Below are 25,059 nucleotides of genomic sequence, written 5' to 3' on the forward strand. Positions count from 1 at the left end.
GGGTGTGTCCAAAAACCAGACTTTGCACCATTGCAAAGTGGAAAATGTGTTGTCCTAATGTATTTTCTGCATAACACACAATGAATCAATTGGAATGACACATCACCTCACCTAAAATGCAGTGGTGCATGATGTACTGTGGATTGCTATTACAGATCGCTTTTCGGACAAGGAGACAGACGTGCTTGTGCGCGAGGTGAGACAACGTGCTTGTGCATGAGCATGTCATGTATGGGAGCCCGAAGCCTTTTGAATGGAGCAGGCTTGGGATGAGGTGGCAGCGAGTGTGTTCTCATTTCCTGGCACCACCAGATCATCTGCGCAGGATAAATATAGCCTATAGGCACCAACTGATGATGTGTTTCCCTGAAAGTCTATGGGAGAGTCACATACACTTTGTCTAAATGAAGAATATATTAAAGCTTATTGGTGTTTATACTTCATTTATGTGTTTTTGGACCCTGCCTGGACAAGTTCTCACCTCATTCTTAGGGGCACTGCTGTGGAAACGGTTACGGCTGTAACTTCTGGGGAAGCAGCGGAAGGAGCCATAAGAGAACAACTTATTATACTTCAGAGGGCTGGCTGTCCACGGTGGTCTGTGCAAACACGACTGACATATACAGGATCCTATTTTCCACCAGCGCAAAGTGCAACAAAAAGTGCTTTTGCTGGTTTCCCACCAGCGCACTGCTCATTTTCACACCAGCGCACTGCTAATTTTCACACCATGCATAACCATGCATTGTCACAATAGCAAATTATTTTATGCCCACTTTCTGCTCATAGAAGTGGTATGATATTCCATTATCATACTAAGACACATGGAACATATCATTCAAGACAATAATTTCATACCATTTGACAAAATGGTCGAACTTTATGGTATTGATAAAAACAAATATTTAAAACATCTTCAAGCAGGCAAAGGAGAACATCTTCGACCGGGAAAACAGGCAAAGGAGAGCAGGATTGGGGTAAAATAAAGGGTCTTGATAAGGGCATGAAGGGGCATAGGGAACAAACAGCCTAACAATACACAACACTATAATGACCGAACTGGGGAAACATACTCTGACGTGCACTTAAATACACAGAACTAATGAAGACACTTCGAAACAGCTGGTAAAAACAGGGAATCAACACAGGGTTAATGAGGGGGGTGTGGCACACAGGAGGATCGGACGGGCGGGTCATAACAGTTACAGTATAAAAGCAATGCTCAAAATTACCTCTTAGTGGCAACATCATTATAATACTTTGCTGCTAATCTCCGCTTCAGCTAATCTCCTGTTTCAAAACTAAGGATATAATCAGTGGAACTATGGCAATAGTAATTTAATATTCTGCTGTAACAATGTGTTCACACTGATAACAATATGTTTGCTCCATATTTCAATTCCGCAAAACATCCGCAAAAGTTTTGGAATGCTGAGCAACATCATTCTTGCCTATCTGTGTACATTCAACTCTTGTGGGGTTTGGGCAGTGCATTCGGACTGTTTCCGCGGTAACTGATCATCTGTAAACTGTATGAGTGGGCTGCCCTCCCACCCCCCACAGAGCTGGAGCCATTTTCCCCCAAGGCACATGGAAAGTGGCAATCCAGTTAGGTGGACACTGACGTGAGTATGGCACAGTAGAGTGAGAGGAGGGTGGAGATGGTGATGGAGATGGAATGCTTGACTGTGCCTACAGGGTATCTTTGGATAAGACAAAAAATAAAATCAATATATTAATCAATATGTTACACAGCTGAGTAAAAATCCTTCTTTAAAATGTATACTGAATTTGTATCATCATCACAATAAATAGTATAGGGCAAGGAGGACAATCTTTATATTTTATTTAGTCAGTATTTAATGACAGTTGAAGAAAGATACTCTTCATAAAGATTATATTCTTTGCAAAAATAACCACTAAACTATGACACTTTGTCACCAGAGACGGAACAGTTTTATTTCATCTTGCAAAATGTCAAGATAACAGATAAACTATTAACAAAAGTCTAACTTCCACATATAGTAGCTTTTTAATTTTTTTGATCATTCATGACATCAACTTTTGTTACTGGTGCCACAGATATACTGTACCACCAGTTTCACCAGTGACATTCTGATTAAAATGGAAGATTTTTTTAAACACTGCCCTGTGGGGTCATATGATGACCTATTTAAAATCAGTGAAATAAAAGACATATGGGAATTATTCCGACAAAAATTCAGTCACCCAGCCCTTACAGCGCATAACGCCAATGATGTATAGAAGTTAAGTACCATCTGAGAAACAAAATGATCCATAAATGTATAAATAAAATGAGCAAGTTTGGAATCACCTTCTCATTCCTTGAGATGTTTATTCTATAATAGATTCTTTACTCATAAAAGCAGTTAATTGGAGCAAGAACTACAATGTAATATATATATGAGTCTTAATCACCAGTTACCAAAATCTCAAAATCTCTATAAATGACATATCTTGAGTGTAAAACAAAATTAATGTTTATAGTAAAAATTGAACTCATTTGTACATTTTCAGGTTATACCTTTTAAAAATGATTGTATATTAAATATGGCTTCTCAAATGTTGTGTGAAAGGGTTTTACTGATGTTTTACAAGTCTAGCACTACTGTGAAACATGATAAAACTTCTGTGACATGGTTTTCTACTCCAAACGGAGCATTACCCTGATGGTCTTTCATGTAAGAAACAGATTCTCTGCTGCTCCACCACCGGGAGGCGCTGTTCAAGAAGACCCAGGAGCTGGAGGCCCTGAAAGCCAGAGAGATGAAAACAAAAGCGGAGATTCCAGGGTGCAGAGCATCAATATCCAACCTCAACAGCTGGTTGAACAAGACGGACCAGACCTCCCTCAAGCAACAGAAAAATAATGACAACCAGACAAGAGACCAGTGAAACCTGTCAATCACCATGCAGAGGCTTTTTGAGGATGAATCCAACCCCCCATCCCATTTATCCAGAACAAGGTAAGTGAAATGTAGCCAGAAATATAGTCATCAAAATGATAACATTGATTATTTGAATAATTACAGGAGACAGTTGTCATAACAACCCATATATACACTATTCATGCACACTGTGAGTAACACTCGCACAAGGGAGTCATTTCTGAGAATAAACAATGGAGCTTATTCCAGTTGATAATAGGGCACAGACACACAATCACCACAGGCGATTCAGAGAACCAGGTTTCTGTACCTGCTGGAGGAATTCATTTCAAGGGTAAAAATGCTAATGCTGACAATGACAAGCTTAACCCCCACCCAGCCCTAACCATAACCATAAGTAACCAAACAAAATACAAGAGTTTTTGCATTTTTAGTTTTTTCATTGCATTTACGGATTTTTATAAAATAGACTTTTCCCATATGGGGACCAGGAAACATATTAACATTGACCCATCCCTGTCAATGTTAATATGAAACATACGCCCCTGTGGTTATTAGAACATAGATGTTAACATTAGAATTAGATGGATAACCTGCTGGGTACCGGCACTCCAGGATCAGGGCTGCCTACCCCTGTTCTAAACAGCTCTTTTGATGAGATGGAGTGGATTGGTTATGGGAGCTGAGAGTGAAATTAAATCTGACACAGGAGTGTCAGTAGAGGTTTGTGAAAAAGGGAGCTAAGCCATTACTAAGGGGGCTGAAGGAAATGGCCCATTAAGCTAATTTCTGTAGGTTTACTTGGGGGGTACATTTTAAGGTAGGGTTGTGAGAGCATGGGACAAGAGGATGAAGTCAATTTGGATAATCCATATCACCAGACTTTCACAATGGTGTCTATATCCCACGTTGTACAAAGTATATGTACTGTAATAAGTCAGGGTTAATGCATGGCAAGCTGTTCATTATATGTTTTTAAGTGCATGGCTGCGGAGGTGAAGTACTGCCCAATGCAAAGCAGGGTGCATTTAAACACATATAATCCATGGCTTGGGGTGTATTAATCCACTTTTACCACAGTCACCACACATTTGGATTACATGTTTGTAACATAAAACCATTATTTTCACGATTATGAGCTGAAGAGGCATGTATTAGTAGAACTACTTTCTTCCACCAATGATTAAACCTTTTTGTGTAGTTTCTGTTTTTAATGTTTACAAAATTTATAATTGTTAGTTGGAATTAAGGTTCAACAGTTCAACAATGTCATGATACAATTATGCAAAACTTAGGCGAGAGTCTACCTCAAATGAGTCATTTAACAATAAAATGGTTACACCCTGCCCCACCCCGTTAACAAAAATCCTTTGCATTTTGGCCAAAAAATGAGGAAGGACTATTCACAGTTTACTGACACATAAGACCAACAGCACAGGTATGCAGCATAACAAACATGTAATATCTCTGGCAAGTTCAAATGAAGATTTCTATTTTGTAATTTGTATAAGTACTGGTATTCTGGAATATTTTTTAGCAAGTCCCATCTTACTCTCCTATGAGACACACAGACACTGGTGAGAGTGAAGATTAGGCTCAGAGCTCAGGGTTAGCCATTTATCTGCCTGGAGTAATTGCACGGGTCTTGCAGTGATATGATCCTCTGGCAGCCATGGTTACACCCCCCAGTGTCTCTCAAACTGCTTCTGTCTGTAGCAATTTAGCAAAGTAGTTTTTTTTTTTTATTTCCTGGCAAAGCGCCTTGGACACCACAAGGAGACAAATTGCAGAGGCTGTTTCTGCCTGGCTCAAGTTGCACACACACACCCAGATGCGTCTTCAGCAATGTAGCAGACAGACAGTCTTGGTCTTATCAGCTACTTGCTCTGGTGTCAGTTTATTTTACTGGGAAATCAAAATGTTCCCAAACCGACCATCTTTATGTAAAACAAATGTTTATTATTAAGCAGAAAAGATTTATGTTAGAATTTGTCATGGATTGTGTGTTATAAATGTAGTGGCTGCTGTAGTGCCGATCTGAATTTATAAATTTATAAATTACACTGAGTCTGCGGTTACCAAATCAGCGGATAAAGGGTTCCACTGTACTGTTCTAGTGAACTTCCTAGCCAACAGTAATGTTAGCTAGTTAGCTAATAGCTAACTAAATCACTACTAGCAAAGATCCTTATTCAACACAACATTACAGCAAACTACAGCAACAAAAGATACATTTTAACAAGAAGGAGCTTAAATAAGAATAAGGTAACACTCTGTCATGCCCGGCTCGTCCGATCCTCGTGTGTGCCACGCCCCCTGATTATCCACGTGTGCTTCCCCGATCTTGCCCAGCTGTGTCCTATTATTTTCGCCCAGTCTTGTCTATTTGAGTCCACATCTTGTCCTGCCTGTTGTCGGTCATTGATGTTAGTTGATGTCAGTTGTTTCCTCATCGCTGTCTCCCTGGTCTCCCTAATAAATCCCCAGTTTTCCCTGTCTTCCGCCTGCCTGCCTCATCCTTGCCTGCTTCCTGCCCACCACTACCCGCGAACCCTGACACACTCCTCCACCACTTTCACAGGCGACTACAAACACATTGCAGAAGATTTCTGATGGGACGAATGAAATAAACTTGATTGGCAGATTCAGATGGCGCGGGCTAAATTTGACCAATTGGGTGGGCAAGCCAGAAAATTCTATATTCAGCTGTAGTTTGTTCTTTCTCTAGATGTGTTATTATTAGCTTTTTCGTTAACTGTATTTTTTCTCATTTTGTTTTGACCCTTCGTGGTCCTTTTGGTTATATTGTTTTCCCAGTGTGTTTGTTTAGTTTTTTTTTTTTTTTTAATAAACCCCGTTATCATGGAGATGTTCAGTGGATCATCACCCTCAGTTCCTCGCCGTCACCATGTTGCACTATTACACTGCATATGTTATACTCATGCATTTTCATATAAAGATTGTTCCGTGTGTTACGATCGCCGTTTAACAGGAGTGGCGGATGGGCAGGAAACAGGCAAGGCAGGCAGGATACGGGGAAATATGGGGATTTATTAGGAACACGGGGTGCAGGAAACATCTCACGCAGACGGACTTCAATGACGGACACTGAACTCTGGTAAGACATGGACTCAAATAGACAGGACTGATTGAAAATAATTGGACACAGCTGGGTACGATCAGGGAAGCACATGTGGATAATCAGGGGGCGTGGCACACACGAGGATCGGACTTTTTGAGTTTTTGATTTCATTTTTTGAAGCTAGACAGCCTCCCAGGTGCTTCTGAGAAGTGCATGACTGGCAATTTTTGTAAATCTCACACTTCAGTAAGGCCTAGTACATTGTCCTGCATGAACATCACAGAAAGGGACACTGTCCTGCATGAATATCACAAGAAAGGGACACTGTCCTGCATGGATATCATGGCATGAAAATTACGGGAAGGCACACTGTCCTGCATGAATATCACAAGAAAGGGACACTGTCCCACATGAATATCATGAGAAGGGACACTGTCCTGTATGAATGGTATTGTTATGTGAATAAAACATGAAATATATGTAATAACCACTACAATGCAAAAATTAGTAAATAAAACAGTTTATTTGATTTTTAATGTCAAGGTATGTGTGTCATAAAGGCAGTGGGGTGCGGTAACACCGGTATGTCTGGTTTTTGTTACTTAATAACACATATAATAAATTACAAAACTATCATACCATACAATTGCGAGGCACAGATGTTGTGTAATATTCAGTTCATTGTCAATTTCAGTTCCCTGCTGCTAAATAAATATATACAGAGAACCTGTCACAACAGAAACACCAAACGAAAATACTCATTACAACAAACATACATGTCAAATGTCATGGCCAGTTGCCACCCGCTGACAAGTTCTTTTACTTGATATAATTTAAATTATAGTAAATAAAGGGTTACCTATATTATTTCTGTTACATTCAGTGGCTCTTTCATTAGGGACCCCTACATTGTGCCTGGTAGAACCATGTTTTTTCTCCATAATCACTTCAAAGATAGATGAGCAGCACATTCAGAGAAGCTTTTCTGTACACCACAATCGTACTATATTGAGCTTTAATCTATGTGATTTTATCTGTATAAATATATATACACATACACACATCTGTACGAAATTAGATGTCCTGGATGATATATCAAGGAATCATTCTAGAGAGCTCCACCCATCCCCGAGAAGAATAAGTTCAAAACACTTCCTCATTCAAACCAGATTGAAGCTCCTTCTTTTGCTGTGAAATGAAATTCCCATTAGTAGGTTCAACAGGGAAATAAAATGCTGTATCTATTCCTGAAATTGGGAGTTTTATGCTTCCCATTGGGACAAATGACAACAACAAGTAAGTCATTTATGAAAACTGTGATACCAGTTAAATAATTTCTATAGAATTTCTGAAAATTATATTCATTGGTGAATGATATGAGAAACTGAATTTTAAAGTAAATATTGTATTGTAAAAAAGTATAAATTTATATTCAGTTTCTATACATTATTGACCTTGTTGTGTCAGTAAAGGTATTCAGATTACCAATTTAATATTTTTTGAGATAATATGACTACTATGATGTTAAAAAATAAATAGTAAAATGACATGTTGCTGTAAAATACACATATATTATGTGAAATAGGGAAAATTATTCATATTTTTATTTCTGGTTTCAAACAGTATCAACAAGCACAAAAATGACAACAAAATTGATAACAACAATTACAGTACAACCAAAAACCACTACTTTAATGACAACCACAATAGCCCCAACAAGGACAACATCGACAACCACTCCGGTGAAGTTAACCACAACAAAAACAGCATCCACACTGGGCGCAGCAACAAGATCATCAAGGACAGAATCAACAACATCCACAACAATGACAACTACATCCACACTGCCCCCAACAACGACAGCATCAACAACGACACCCGCAGCGATGACAACCACATCCACAACGGCCCCAACAACATCGTCAACAACAACGACACCCACAACGGCCCCAACAACAACATCGTCAACAACAGCATCAACAACCACACCAACAACGGTGAGAACCACATCCACAACTGCCCCAACAACAACATCGTCAACGACAGCATCAACAACGACGCCCACAACAACTACAACCACATCCACAACGGTCCCAACAACAACATGGTCAACAACAGCATCAACAACGACACCAACTACCACCATATCCCCAACTGCCCCAACTACAACATCGTCAACAATAGCATCAACAACGACACCCACAACGACCACATCCACATCGGCCCAAACAACAACATCGTCAACAACAGCATCAACAATCACACCAACAACGGTGAGAACCACATCCACAACTGCCCCAACAACAACATCATCAACAACAGCATTAACAACGACACCCACAACGACCACATCCACAACGGCCCCAACAACAACATCGTCAACAACAGCATCAACAACCACACCAACAACAGTGAGAACCACATCCACAACGGCCCCAACAACAACATCGTCAACAACAGCATCAACAACGACACCCACAATGATTACAACCACATCCGCAATGGCCCCAACAATATCGTCAACGACAGCATCAATAACGACACCCACAACAATAAACAGATCTACAACAGCCCCTACAACAAAATCGTCAACAACAGCATCATCAACGACACCCACAACAATAAACAGATCTACAACGGCCCCTACAACAAAATCGTCAACAACAGCATCATCAATGACGCCCACAACAATGACAACATCCACAACGGCCCCAACAACAACATCGTCAACAACAGCATCATCAACGACACCCACAACAATAAACAGATCTACAACGGCCCCTACAACAAAATCGTTAACAACAGTATCAACAACGACGCCCACAACCACTACAACCACATCCACAACTGCCCCAACAACAACATCGTCAACAACAGCATTAACGACACCCACAACGACCACATCCACAACGGCCCCAACAACAATATCATCGACAACAGCATCAACAACGACGCCCACAACCACTACAACCACATCCACAACGTCCCCAACAACAACATCAACGATAGCATCAACAACGAAACCCACAATGACCACATCCACAACGGCCCCAACAACAACATCGTCAACGACAGCATCAACAGCGACACCCACAACGACCACATCCACAACGGCCCCAACAACAACATCATCGACAACAGTATCAACAACGACGCCCACAACCACTACAACCACATCCACAACTGCCCCAACAACAACATCGTCAACAACAGCATTAACGACACCCACAACGACCACATCCACAACGGCCCCAACAACAATATCATCGACAACAGCATCAACAACGACGCCCACAACCACTACAACCACATCCACAACGTCCCCAACAACAACATCAACGACAGCATCAACAACGAAACCCAAAATGACCACATCCACAACGGCCCCAACAACAACATCGTCAACGACAGCATCAACAGCGACACCCACAACGACCACATCCACAACGGCCCCAACAACAACATCATCGACAACAGTATCAACAACGACGCCCACAACCACTACAACCACATCCACAACTACCCCAACAACAACATGGTCAACAACAGAATCAACAACGACACCAACTACCACCACATCCCCAACTGCCCCAACTACAACATCGTCAACAACAGCATCAACTACGACACCCACAACGACCACATCCACAACGGCCCCATCAACAACACTGTCAACGACAGCATCAACAACCACACCAACAACGGTGAGAACCACATCCACAACGGCCCCAACAACAACATTGTCAACAACAGCATCAACAACGACACCGACAACAATGACAACCAGATCCACAACGGCCCCAACAACAACATCAACGACAGCATCAACAACGACACCCACAACAATAAACAGATCTACAACGGCCCCTACAACAAAATCGTTAACAACAGTATCAACAACGACGCCCACAACTACTACAACCACATCCACAACTGCCCCAACAACAACATCGTCAACAACAGCATTAACGACACCCACAACGACCACATCCACAACGGCCCCAACAACAATATCATCGACAACAGCATCAACAACGACGCCCACAACCACTACAACCACATCCACAACGTCCCCAACAACAACATCAACGACAGCATCAACAACGAAACCCAAAATGACCACATCCACAACGGCCCCAACAACAACATCGTCAACGACAGCATCAACAGCGACACCCACAACGACCACATCCACAACGGCCCCAACAACAACATCATCGACAACAGTATCAACAACGACGCCCACAACCACTACAACCACATCCACAACTACCCCAACAACAACATCGTCAACAACAGCATTAACAACGACACCCACAACGACCACATCCACAACGGCCCCAACAACAATATCATCGACAACAGCATCAACAACGACGCCCACAACCACTACAACCACATCCACAACATCCCCAACAACATCAACGACAGCATCAACAACGAAACCCACAATGACCACATCCACAACGGCCCCAACAACAACATCATCGACAACAGTATCAACAACGACGCCCACAACCACTACAACCACATCCACAACTGCCCCAACAACAACATCGTCAACAACAGCATTAACAACGACACCCACAACGACCACATCCACAACGGCCCCAACAACAATATCATCGACAACAGCATCAACAACGACGCCCACAACCACTACAACCACATCCACAACGTCCCCAACAACAACATCAACGACAGCATCAACAACGAAACCCACAATGACCACATCCACAACGGCCCCAACAACAACATCGTCAACGACAGCATCAAAAGCGACACCCACAACGACCACATCCACAACGGCCCCAACAACAACATCGTCAACAACAGTATCAACAACGACGCCCACAACCACTACCACCACATCCCCAACTGCCCCAACTACAACATCGTCAACAACAGGATCAACAACCACTCCAACAACGGTGAGAACCACATCCACCACGGCCCCAACAACAACATCGTCAACGACAGCATCAACAACGACGCCCACAACAACTACAACCACATCCACATCGTTCCCAACAACAACATGGTCAACAACAGAATCAACAACGACACCAACTACCACCACATCCCCAACTGCCCCAACTACAACATCGTCAACAACAGCATCAACTACGACACCCACAACGACCACATCCACAACGGCCCCATCAACAACACTGTCAACGACAGCATCAACAACCACACCAACAACGGTGAGAACCACATCCACAACGGCCCCAACAACAACATTGTCAACAACAGCATCAACAACGACACCGACAACAATGACAACCAGATCCACAACGGCCCCAACAACAACATCAACGACAGCATCAACAACGACACCCACAACAATAAACAGATCTACAACGGCCCCTACAACAAAATCGTTAACAACAGTATCAACAACGACGCCCACAACTACTACAACCACATCCACAACTGCCCCAACAACAACATCGTCAACAACAGCATTAACGACACCCACAACGACCACATCCACAACGGCCCCAACAACAATATCATCGACAACAGCATCAACAACGACGCCCACAACCACTACAACCACATCCACAACGTCCCCAACAACAACATCAACGACAGCATCAACAACGAAACCCAAAATGACCACATCCACAACGGCCCCAACAACAACATCGTCAACGACAGCATCAACAGCGACACCCACAACGACCACATCCACAACGGCCCCAACAACAACATCATCGACAACAGTATCAACAACGACGCCCACAACCACTACAACCACATCCACAACTACCCCAACAACAACATCGTCAACAACAGCATTAACAACGACACCCACAACGACCACATCCACAACGGCCCCAACAACAATATCATCGACAACAGCATCAACAACGACGCCCACAACCACTACAACCACATCCACAACGTCCCCAACAACATCAACGACAGCATCAACAACGAAACCCACAATGACCACATCCACAACGGCCCCAACAACAACATCATCGACAACAGTATCAACAACGACGCCCACAACCACTACAACCACATCCACAACTGCCCCAACAACAACATCGTCAACAACAGCATTAACAACGACACCCACAACGACCACATCCACAACGGCCCCAACAATATCATCGACAACAGCATCAACAACGACGCCCACAACCACTACAACCACATCCACAACGTCCCCAACAACAACATCAACGACAGCATCAACAACGAAACCCACAATGACCACATCCACAACGGCCCCAACAACAACATCGTCAACGACAGCATCAACAGCGACACCCACAACGACCACATCCACAACGGCCCCAACAACAATATCGTCAACAACAGTATCAACAACGACACCCACAACCACTACCACCACATCCCCAACTGCCCCAACTACAACATCGTCAACAACAGGATCAACAACCACTCCAACAACGGTGAGAACCACATCCACCACGGCCCCAACAACAACATCATCAACGACAGCATCAACAACGACGCCCACAACAACTACAACCACATCCACATCGGTCCCAACAACAACATGGTCAACAACAGAATCAACAACGACACCAACTACCACCACATCCCCAACTGCCCCAACTACAACATCGTCAACAACAGCATCAACTACGACACCCACAACGACCACATCCACAACGGCCCCATCAACAACACTGTCAACGACAGCATCAACAACCACACCAACAACGGTGAGAACCACATCCACAACGGCCCCAACAACAACATTGTCAACAACAGCATCAACAACGACACCGACAACGACGACAACCAGATCCACAACGGCCCCAACAACAACATCATCGACAACAGTATCAACAACGACGCCCACAACCACTACAACCACATCCACAACTGCCCCAACAACAACATCGTCAACAACAGCATTAACGACACCCACAACGACCACATCCACAACGTCCCCAACAACAATATTATCGACAACAGCATCAACAACGATGCCCACAACCACTACAACCACATCCACAACGTCCCCAACAACAACATCAACGACAGCATCAACAACGAAACCCAAAATGACCACATCCACAAGGGCCCCAACAACAACATCGTCAACAACAGCATCAACAACGACACCCACAACAATGACAACCACATCCACAACGGCCCCAACAACAACATTGTCAACAACAGCATCAACAACGACACCCACAACAATGACAACCACATCCACAACGGCCCCAACAACAACATCAACGACAGCATCAACAACAACAGCATCAACAACGACAACCACAACGACGACAACCACATCCACAACGGCCCCAATAACAACATTGTCAACAACAGCATCAACAACGACACCCACAACGACCACATCCACAACGGCCCCAACAACAATATCATCGACAACAGCATCAACAACGACACCCACAACAATGACAACCAGATCCACAACGGCCCCAACAACAACATTGTCAACAACAGCATCAACAACGACACCCACAACAATGACAACCACATCCACAACGGCCCCAACAACAACATCAACGACAGCATCAACAACGACAGCATCAACAACGACAACCACAACGACGACAACCACATCCACAACGGCCCCAATAACAACATTGTCAACAACAGCATCAACAACGACACCCACAACGACCACATCCACAACGGCCCCAACAACAATATCATCGACAACAGCATCAACAACGACGCCCACAACCACTACAACCACATCCACAACGTCCCCAACAACAACATCAACGACAGCATCAACAACGAAACCCATAATGACCACATCCACAACGGCCCCAACAACAACATCATCGACAACAGTATCAACAACGACGCCCACAACCACTACAACCACATCCACAACTGCCCCAACAACAACATCGTCAACAACAGCATTAACAACGACACCCACAACGACCACATCCACAACGGCCCCAACAACATCATCGACAACAGTATCAACAACGACGCCCACAACCACTACAACCACATCCACAACTGCCCCAACAACAACATTGTCAACAACAGCATTAACGACACCCACAACGACCACATCCACAACGGCCCCAACAACAATATCATCGACAACAGCATCAACGACGCCCACAACCACTACAACCACATCCACAACGTCCCCAACAACAACATCAACGACAGCATCAACAACGAAACCCAAAATGACCACATCCACAACGGCCCCAACAACAACATCGTCAACGACAGCATCAACAGCGACACCCACAACGACCACATCCACAACGGCCCCAACAACAACATCATCGACAACAGTATCAACAACGACGCCCACAACCACTACAACCACATCCACAACTACCCCAACAACAACATCGTCAACAACAGCATTAACAACGACACCCACAACGACCACATCCACAACGGCCCCAACAACAATATCATCGACAACAGCATCAACAACGACGCCCACAACCACTACAACCACATCCACAACGTCCCCAACAACATCAACGACAGCATCAACAACGAAACCCACAATGACCACATCCACAACGGCCCCAACAACAACATCATCGACAACAGTATCAACAACGACGCCCACAACCACTACAACCACATCCACAACTGCCCCAACAACAACATCGTCAACAACAGCATTAACAACGACACCCACAACGACCACATCCACAACGGCCCCAACAATATCATCGACAACAGCATCAACAACGACGCCCACAACCACTACAACCACATCCACAACGTCCCCAACAACAACATCAACGACAGCATCAACAACGAAACCCACAATGACCACATCCACAACGGCCCCAACAACAACATCGTCAACGACAGCATCAACAGCGACACCCACAACGACCACATCCACAACGGCCCCAACAACAATATCGTCAACAACAGTATCAACAACGACACCCACAACCACTACCACCACATCCCCAACTGCCCCAACTACAACATCGTCAACAACAGGATCAACAACCACTCCAACAACGGTGAGAACCACATCCACCACGGCCCCAACAACAACATCATCAACGACAGCATCAACAACGACGCCCACAACAACTACAACCACATCCACATCGGTCCCAACAACAACATGGTCAACAAGAGAATCAACAACGACACCAACTACCACCACATCCCCAACTGCCCCAACTACAACATCGTCAACAACAGCATCAACTACGACACCCACAACGACCACATCCACAACGGCCCCATCAACAACACTGTCAACGACAGCATCAACAACCACACCAACAACGGTGAGAACCACATCCACAACGGCCCCAACAACAACATTGTCAACAACAGCATCAACAACGACACCGACAACGACGACAACCAGATCCACAACGGCCCCAACAACAACATCATCGACAACAGTATCAACAACGACGCCCACAACCACTACAACCACATCCACAACTGCCCCAACAACAACATCGTCAACAACAGCATTAACGACACCCACAACGACCACATCCACAACGTCCCCAACAACAATATTATCGACAACAGCATCAACAACGATGCCCACAACCACTACAACCACATCCACAACGTCCCCAACAACAACATCAACGACAGCATCAACAACGAAACCCAAAATGACCACATCCACAAGGGCCCCAACAACAACATCGTCAACAACAGCATCAACAACGACACCCACAACAATGACAACCACATCCACAACGGCCCCAACAACAACATTGTCAACAACAGCATCAACAACGACACCCACAACAATGACAACCACATCCACAACGGCCCCAACAACAACATCAACGACAGCATCAACAACAACAGCATCAACAACGACAACCACAACGACGACAACCACATCCACAACGGCCCCAATAACAACATTGTCAACAACAGCATCAACAACGACACCCACAACGACCACATCCACAACGGCCCCAACAACAATATCATCGACAACAGCATCAACAACGACACCCACAACAATGACAACCAGATCCACAACGGCCCCAACAACAACATTGTCAACAACAGCATCAACAACGACACCCACAACAATGACAACCACATCCACAACGGCCCCAACAACAACATCAACGACAGCATCAACAACGACAGCATCAACAACGACAACCACAACGACGACAACCACATCCACAACGGCCCCAATAACAACATTGTCAACAACAGCATCAACAACGACACCCACAACGACCACATCCACAACGGCCCCAACAACAATATCATCGACAACAGCATCAACAACGACGCCCACAACCACTACAACCACATCCACAACGTCCCCAACAACAACATCAACGACAGCATCAACAACGAAACCCATAATGACCACATCCACAACGGCCCCAACAACAACATCATCGACAACAGTATCAACAACGACGCCCACAACCACTACAACCACATCCACAACTGCCCCAACAACAACATCGTCAACAACAGCATTAACAACGACACCCACAACGACCACATCCACAACGGCCCCAACAACATCATCGACAACAGTATCAACAACGACGCCCACAACCACTACAACCACATCCACAACTGCCCCAACAACAACATTGTCAACAACAGCATTAACGACACCCACAACGACCACATCCACAACGGCCCCAACAACAATATCATCGACAACAGCATCAACGACGCCCACAACCACTACAACCACATCCACAACGTCCCCAACAACATCAACGACAGCATCAACAACGAAACCCACAATGACCACATCCACAACAGCCCCAACAACAACATCATCGACAACAGTATCAACAACGACGCCCACAACCACTACAACCACATCCACAACTGCCCCAACAACAACATCGTCAACAACAGGATCAACAACCACTCCAACAACGGTGAGAACCACATCCACCACGGCCCCAACAACAACATCGTCAACGACAGCATCAACAACGACACCCACAACGACCACATCCACAACGGCCCCAACAACAACATCGTCAACAACAGCATCAACAACGACTCCCACAACGACGACAACCACATCCGCAACGGCCCCAACAACAACATCATCAACAACAGCATTAACAACGACACCCACAACGACCACATCCACAACGGCCCGAACAACAACATCATCAACAACATCATCAACAACCACACCAACAACGGTGAGAACCACATCCACAACGGCCCCAACAACAACATCGTCAACAACAGCATCAACAACCACACCAACAACGGTGAGAACCACATCCACAACGGCCCCAACTACAACATCGTCAACGTCAGCATCGACAACGACTCCCACAACGACGACAACCACATCCACAACGGCCGCAACAACAACATCGTCAACAACAGGATCAACAACCACTCCAACAACGGTGAGAACCACATCCACCACGGCCCCAACAACAACATCGTCAACGACAGCATCAACAACGACGCCCACAACAACTACAACCACATCCACATCGGTCCCAACAACAACATGGTCAACAACAGAATCAACAACGACACCAAGTACCACCACATCCCCAACTGCCCCAACTACAACATCGTCAACAACAGCATCAACTACGACACCCACAACGACCACATCCACAACTGCCCCAACAACAACATTGTCAACAACAGCATCAACAACGAGACCCACAACAATGACAACCACATCCACAACGGCCGCAACAACAACATCGTCAACAACAGGATCAACAACCACTCCAACAACGGTGAGAACCACATCCACCACGGCCCCAACAACATCGTCAACGACAGCATCAACAACGACGCCCACAACAACTACAACCACATCCACAACTGCCCCAACAACGACATCGTCAACATCAGCATTAACAACGACACCCACAACGACCACATCCACAACGGCCCCAACAACAATATCATCGACAACAGCATCAACAACGACGCCCACAACCACTACAACCACATCCACAACGTCCCCAACAACATCAACGACAGCATCAACAACGAAACCCACAATGACCACATCCACATCCACAACGGCCGCAACAACATCGTCAACGACAGCATCAACAACGATGCCGACAACAACTACAACCACATCCACCACGGCCCCAACAACAACATCGTCAACGACAGCATCAACAACGACGCCCACAACAACTACAACCACATCCACATCGGTCCCAACAACAACATGGTCAACAACAGCATCAACAACGACACCAACTACCACCGCATCCCCAACTGCCCCAACTACAACATCGTCAACAACAGCATCAACAACGACACCCACAACGACCACATCCACAACGGCCCCAACAACAACATCGTCAACAACAGCATCAACAACGACTCCCACAACGACGACAACCACATCCGTAACGGCCCCAACAACAACATCGTCATCAACAGCATCAACAACGACACCCACAACAATGACAACCACATCCACAACGGCCGCAACAACAACATCGTCAACAACAGGATCAACAACCACTCCAACAACGGTGAGAACCACATCCACCACGGCCCCAACAACAACATCGTCAACGACAGCATCAACAACAACGCCCACAACAACTACAACCACATCCACAACTGCCCCAACAACGACATCGTCAACAACAGCATTAACAACGACACCCACAACGACCACATCCACAACGGCCCCAACAACAATATCATCGACAACAGCATCAACAACGACGCCCACAACCACTACAACCACATCCACAACGTCCCCAACAACAACATCAACGACAGCATCAACAACGAAACCCACAATGACCACATCCACAACGGCCCCAACAACAACATTGTCAACGACAGCATCAAAAACGACACCCACAACGACCACATCCACAACGGCCCCAACAACAACATCGTCAACAACAGCATCAACAACGACACCCACAACAATGACAACCACATCCACAACAGCCCCAACATCAATGACAGCATCAACAGCGACACCCACAACGACCACATCCACAACGGCCCCAACAACAACATCGTCAAAAACAGTATCAACAACGACGCCCATAACCACTACAACCACATCCACAACAGCCCCAACAACAACATCGTCAACAACAGCATCAACAGCGACACCCACAACGACCACATCCACAACGGCCCCAACAACAACATCGTCAACAACAGCATCAACAACCACACCAACAACGGTGAGAACCACATCCACAACAGCCCCAACAAAAACATCGTCAACGACAGCATCAACAACGACGCCCACAAGAACTACGACCACATCCACAACGGTCCCAACAACATGGTCAACAACAGCATCAACAACGACACAAACTACCACCACATCCCCAACTGCCCCAACTACAACATCGTCAACAACAGCATCAACAACGACACCCACAACGACCACATCCACAACGGCCCCAACAACAACATCGTCAACAACAGCATCAACAACGACACCCACAACAATGACAACCACATCCACAACGGCCTCAACAACATCGTCAACGTCAGCATCGACAATGACTCCCACAACGACGACAACCACATCCACAACAGCCGCAACAACATCGTCAACGACAGCATCAACAACGATGCCGACAACAACTACAACCATATCCACAACGGTCCCAACAACAACATGGTCAACAACAGCATCAACAACGACACCAACTACCACCACATCCCCAACTGCCCCAACTACAACATCGTCAACAACAGCATCAACAACGACACCCACAACGACCACATCCACAACGGCCCCAACAACAACATCGTCAACGACAGCATCAACAACGACTCCCACAACGACGACAACCACATCCGCAACGGCCCCAACAACAACATCATCAACAACAGCATTAACAATGACACCCACAACGACCACATCCACAACGGCCCGAACAACAACATCGTCAACAACAGCATCAACAATCACACCAACAATGGTGAGAACCACATCCACAACGGCCCCAACAACAACATCGTCAACAACAGCATCAACAACGACACCCACGACTACATCCACAATGGCCTCAACAACAACTTCAACTACAGCATCATCAACGACACCCACAACAACTACAACCACATCCACATCGGTCCCAACAACAACATGGTCAACAACAGAATCAACAACGACACCAACTACCACCACATCCCCAACTGCCCCAACTACAACATCGTCAACAACAGCATCAACAACGACACCCACAACGACCACATCCACAACGGCCCCAACAACAACATCGTCAACGACAGCATCAACAACGACTCCCACAACGACGACAACCACATCCGCAACGGCCCCAACAACAACATCATCAACAACAGCATTAACAACGACACCCACAACGACCACATCCACAACGGCCCGAACAACAACATCGTCAACAACAGCATCAACAATCACACCAACAATGGTGAGAACCACATCCACAACGGCCCCAACAACAACATCGTCAACAACAGCATCAACAACGACACCCACGACTACATCCACAATGGCCTCAACAACAACTTCAACTACAGCATCATCAACGACACCCACAACAACTACAACCACATCCACATCGGTCCCAACAACAACATGGTCAACAACAGAATCAACAACGACACCAACTACCACCACATCCCCAACTGCCCCAACTACAACATCGTCAACAACAGCATCAACTACGACACCCACGACGACCACATCCACAACGGCCCCATCAACAACACTGTCAACGACAGCATCAACAACCACACCAACAACGGTGAGAACCACATCCACAACGGCCCCAACAACAACATTGTCAACAACAGCATCAACAACGACACCCACAACAATGACAACCACATCCACAACGGCCCCAACAACAACATCAACGACAGCATCAACAACGACACCCACAACGACGACAACCACATCCACAACGGCCCCAACAACAACATCATCGACAACAGTATCAACAACGACGCCCACAACCACTACAACCACATCCACAACTGCCCCAACAATAACATTGTCAACAACACCATTAACAACGACACCCACAACGACCACATCCACAACGGCCCCAACAACAATATCATCGACAACAGCATCAACAACGACGCCCACAACCACTACAACCACATCCACAACGTCCCCAACAACAACATCAACGACAGCATCAACAACGAAACCCACAATGACCACATCCACAACGGCCCCAACAACAACATCGTCAACAACAGCATCAACAACCACACCAATAACGGTGAGAACCACATCCACAACGGCCCCAACATCATCATCAACAACAGCATCAACAACGACACCCACAACAATGACAACTACATCCACAGCAGCCCCAACAACAGCATCAACGACAACATCAATGACACCCCTGTCCAGACTGGGCCCCACAACAGCAGTATCGACAACAGCATCAACAACGGCACCCACAACAATGACAACCACATCCACACCGGCCCCGACAACATCATCAACAACACCCACAACAACAACAACCACATCCACAGTGGCCCCAACAACATCAACAACAGCATCAATGACAACCACATCCACACCAGCCCCAACAATAGCATTAATGACACCCATAATGACAACTACCACGTCCACAGCGGCCCCAATATCATCAACAACAGCATCAATGACAACCACATCCACACCAGCCCCAACAACAGCATCAACGATACCCATAATGACAACTACCATGTCCACAGCGGCCCCATCATCCTCATCAACAGCATCAATGACAACCACATCCGCAGCAGCCCCAACATCATCAGCGACAGCATCAATGACAACCACATCCACAGCATCCCCAACAACAGCAGCAACGACAACATCAATGACACCCCTGTCCACAGTGGCCCCAACAACAACATTGTCAACGACAGCATCAACAACGACACCCAGAACAATGACAACCACATCCACACCGGCCCCGACAACATCATCAACGACACCCACAATGACAACAACCACGTCCACAGTGGCCCCAAGACCATCAACAACAGCATCAATGACAACCACATACACACCAGCCCCAACAACAGCATCAACGATACCCATAATGAAAACTACCACGTCCACAGCGGCCCAAACATCAGCGACAGCATCAATGACAACCACATCCACAGCAGCCCCAACAACAGCATCAACGACAACATCAGTGACAACCCTGTCCACACTGGCCCCCATAACAACATTATCGACGACAGCATCAACAACGGCACCCACAACGACGACAACCCCATCCACAGCGGCCCCAACAACATTATCAATGACAACCCCATCCACAGCTGCCCCAACAACATTATCAATGACAGCATCAATGACAACCACATCCACACCAGCCCCAACAACAGCATCAACGATACCCATAATGACAACTACCATGTCCACAGCGGCCCCAACATCATCATCAACAGCATCAATGACAACCACATCCACAGCAGCCAGAACAACATCATCAGCGACAGCATCAATGACAACCACATCCACAGCAGCCCCAACAACAACAACATCAACGACAGCATCAACAACGACACCCACAACAATGACAACCACATCCACACTGGCCCCGACAACATCAACGACACCCACAATGACAACAACCACGTCCACAGTGGCCCCAACACCATCAACAACAGCATCAATGACAACCACGTCCACAGCAGCCCCAACACCAGCATCAACGATACCCATAATGACAACTACCATGTCCACAGCGGCCCGAACATCATCAGCGACAGCATCAATGACAACCACATCCACAGTAGCCCCAACAACAGCATCAACGACAACATCAGTGACAACCCTGTCCACACTGGCCCCCATTACAACATTAGCGACAACAGCATCAACAACGGCACCCACAACGACGACAACCCCATCCACAGAAGCCCCAACAACATTATCAATGACAACCCCATCCACAGTGGCCCCAACAACATTATCAATGACAGCATCAATGACAACCACATACACACCAGCCCCAACAACAACATCAATGACAACATCAATGACAACCCTGTCCACAGTGGCCCCCACAACATTATCGACAACAGCATCAACAACGGCACCCACAACAATGATAACCACATCCACACTGGCCCCGACAACATCATCAACGACACTCACAACAACGGCCATGTCCACAGTGGCCCCAACAACATCATCAATGACAACCCTGTCCACAGTGGCCCCAACAACAACACTATCAATGACAGCATCAACAATGACACCCACAACAATGACAACCACATCCATACCGGCCCCGACAACATCATCAACGACACTCGCAACAACAACCACGTCCACAGTGGCCCCAACATCATCAACAACAGCATCAATGACAACCACATCCACACCAGCCCCAACAACAGCATCAACGACACCCAGAACGACAACAACCGCTTCCACTGTGGCCACAACAACATCATCATCAAGGACAACATCAATGACAACCCTGTCCACACTGGGCCCCACAACAACATTATCGACAACAGCATCAACAACGGCACCCACAACAATGACAACCACATCCACACCGGCCCCGACAACATTATCAACGACACTCACAACAACAGCCATGTCCACAGTGGCCCCAACAACATCATCAATGACAACCCTATCCACAGCGGCCCCAACAACATTAACAATGACAGCATCAACGACAACCACATCTACAACGGCCCCAACATCATCATCGACAGCATCAATGACAACTACATCCACAGCAGCCCCATCAACATCATCAACGACAACATCAATGACAAACCTGTCTACAGTGGCCCTAACAACAACATTATCAACGACAGCATCAATAACGGCACCCACAACGATGACAACCACATCCACACCGGCCCCGAAAACATTATCAACGACACTCACAACAACAGCCATGTCCACAGTGGCCCCAACAACATCATCAATGACAACCCTATCCACAGCGGCCCCAACAACATTAACAATGACAGCATCAACGACAACCACATCTACAACGGCCCCAACATCATCATCGACAGCATCAATGACAACTACATCCACAGCAGCCCCATCAACATCATCAACGACAACATCAATGACAAACCTGTCTACAGTGGCCCTAACAACAACATTATCAACGACAGCATCAATAACGGCACCCACAACGATGACAACCACATCCACACTGGCCCCGACAACATCATCAATGACACCCACAACGACAACAACCACGTCAACAGCGCCCCCAACATCATCAACGACAGCATCAACGAGATCCGCAACAATGACTACCACCTCCACAGTGGCCCCAACAACATCATTAACGACATCCCCGTCCACAGCAGCCCCAACAACAACATCATTAACAACAGCATCAATGACAACATCAACAACGACACCCACAAAGACAACAACCACGTCCACAACATCATCAACGACAACATCAATGACATCCCCATCCACAGTGGTCCCAACAACAACATTATCGACAGCATCAATAACGACACCCACCATGAACAAAACCACGTCCACACCGGCTCCCTCAACATCATCAATTACACCCACAATGAAAACAACCACGTCCACAGTGGCCCCAACATCATCAACGACAGCATCAACAACAACGTCTGTACCTCCATCCACAGTGCGAATCACAACAATAACTGTGGCACAAACAACAACTACCACTTTAACCGCAGCCACAGTGCCTATCGCAACAACTCCAGCACAAATAAGAACTACCACTAAAACTCAAACTGTAGTGCCATCCACAACAGCATCTCCAACACAAACAATCACCACATTAACTCTAACCTCAGAGCCAATCACAGTGGCAAATCTGGAACATACAACCAGCACATTAACTCTAACCCTGAAGCCAATTTCAATGACAATTCCAGCACACACAACAAGCACTTTAACTCCAACCACAGTATCAGCCACAACAACTCTGGCACAAACAACCACCAGTTTAAATCCACCCGCAGTTCAGAACTCAACAACACCCTCAATTATGTCCTCTAAGCCCACAAAAAATAACTCCACTTCTGCAAAACTTCAAGCTATCTTTCACTCTGGAATGTTTCCTAATAAAGCTGCAATTCAAGACTTCCTACAGCAGGTAT

General features: G+C 46.0%; 1 protein-coding gene across 1 annotated transcript in view; it reads left to right on the forward strand.

Moving 5' to 3' along the window:
• The window catches only part of LOC125716287 (AP2/ERF domain-containing protein PFD0985w-like), a 28,539-nt gene extending 3,711 nt beyond the window's left edge, over positions 1-24,828 (forward strand). Inside the window, exon 3 of the mRNA XM_048988413.1 lies at positions 7,880-24,828. Coding sequence (XP_048844370.1) covers positions 8,096-24,682 — 16,587 coding nt within the window. The 5' untranslated portion in view covers positions 7,880-8,095 and the 3' untranslated portion in view covers positions 24,683-24,828. The remainder of the gene's footprint in view (positions 1-7,879) is intronic.
• Positions 24,829-25,059: the final 231 nt, after the last annotated feature.

The sequence above is a fragment of the Brienomyrus brachyistius genome, chromosome 21 (assembly GCF_023856365.1).
Source record: "Brienomyrus brachyistius isolate T26 chromosome 21, BBRACH_0.4, whole genome shotgun sequence".
Taxonomy (NCBI): Eukaryota; Metazoa; Chordata; class Actinopteri; order Osteoglossiformes; family Mormyridae; genus Brienomyrus; species Brienomyrus brachyistius.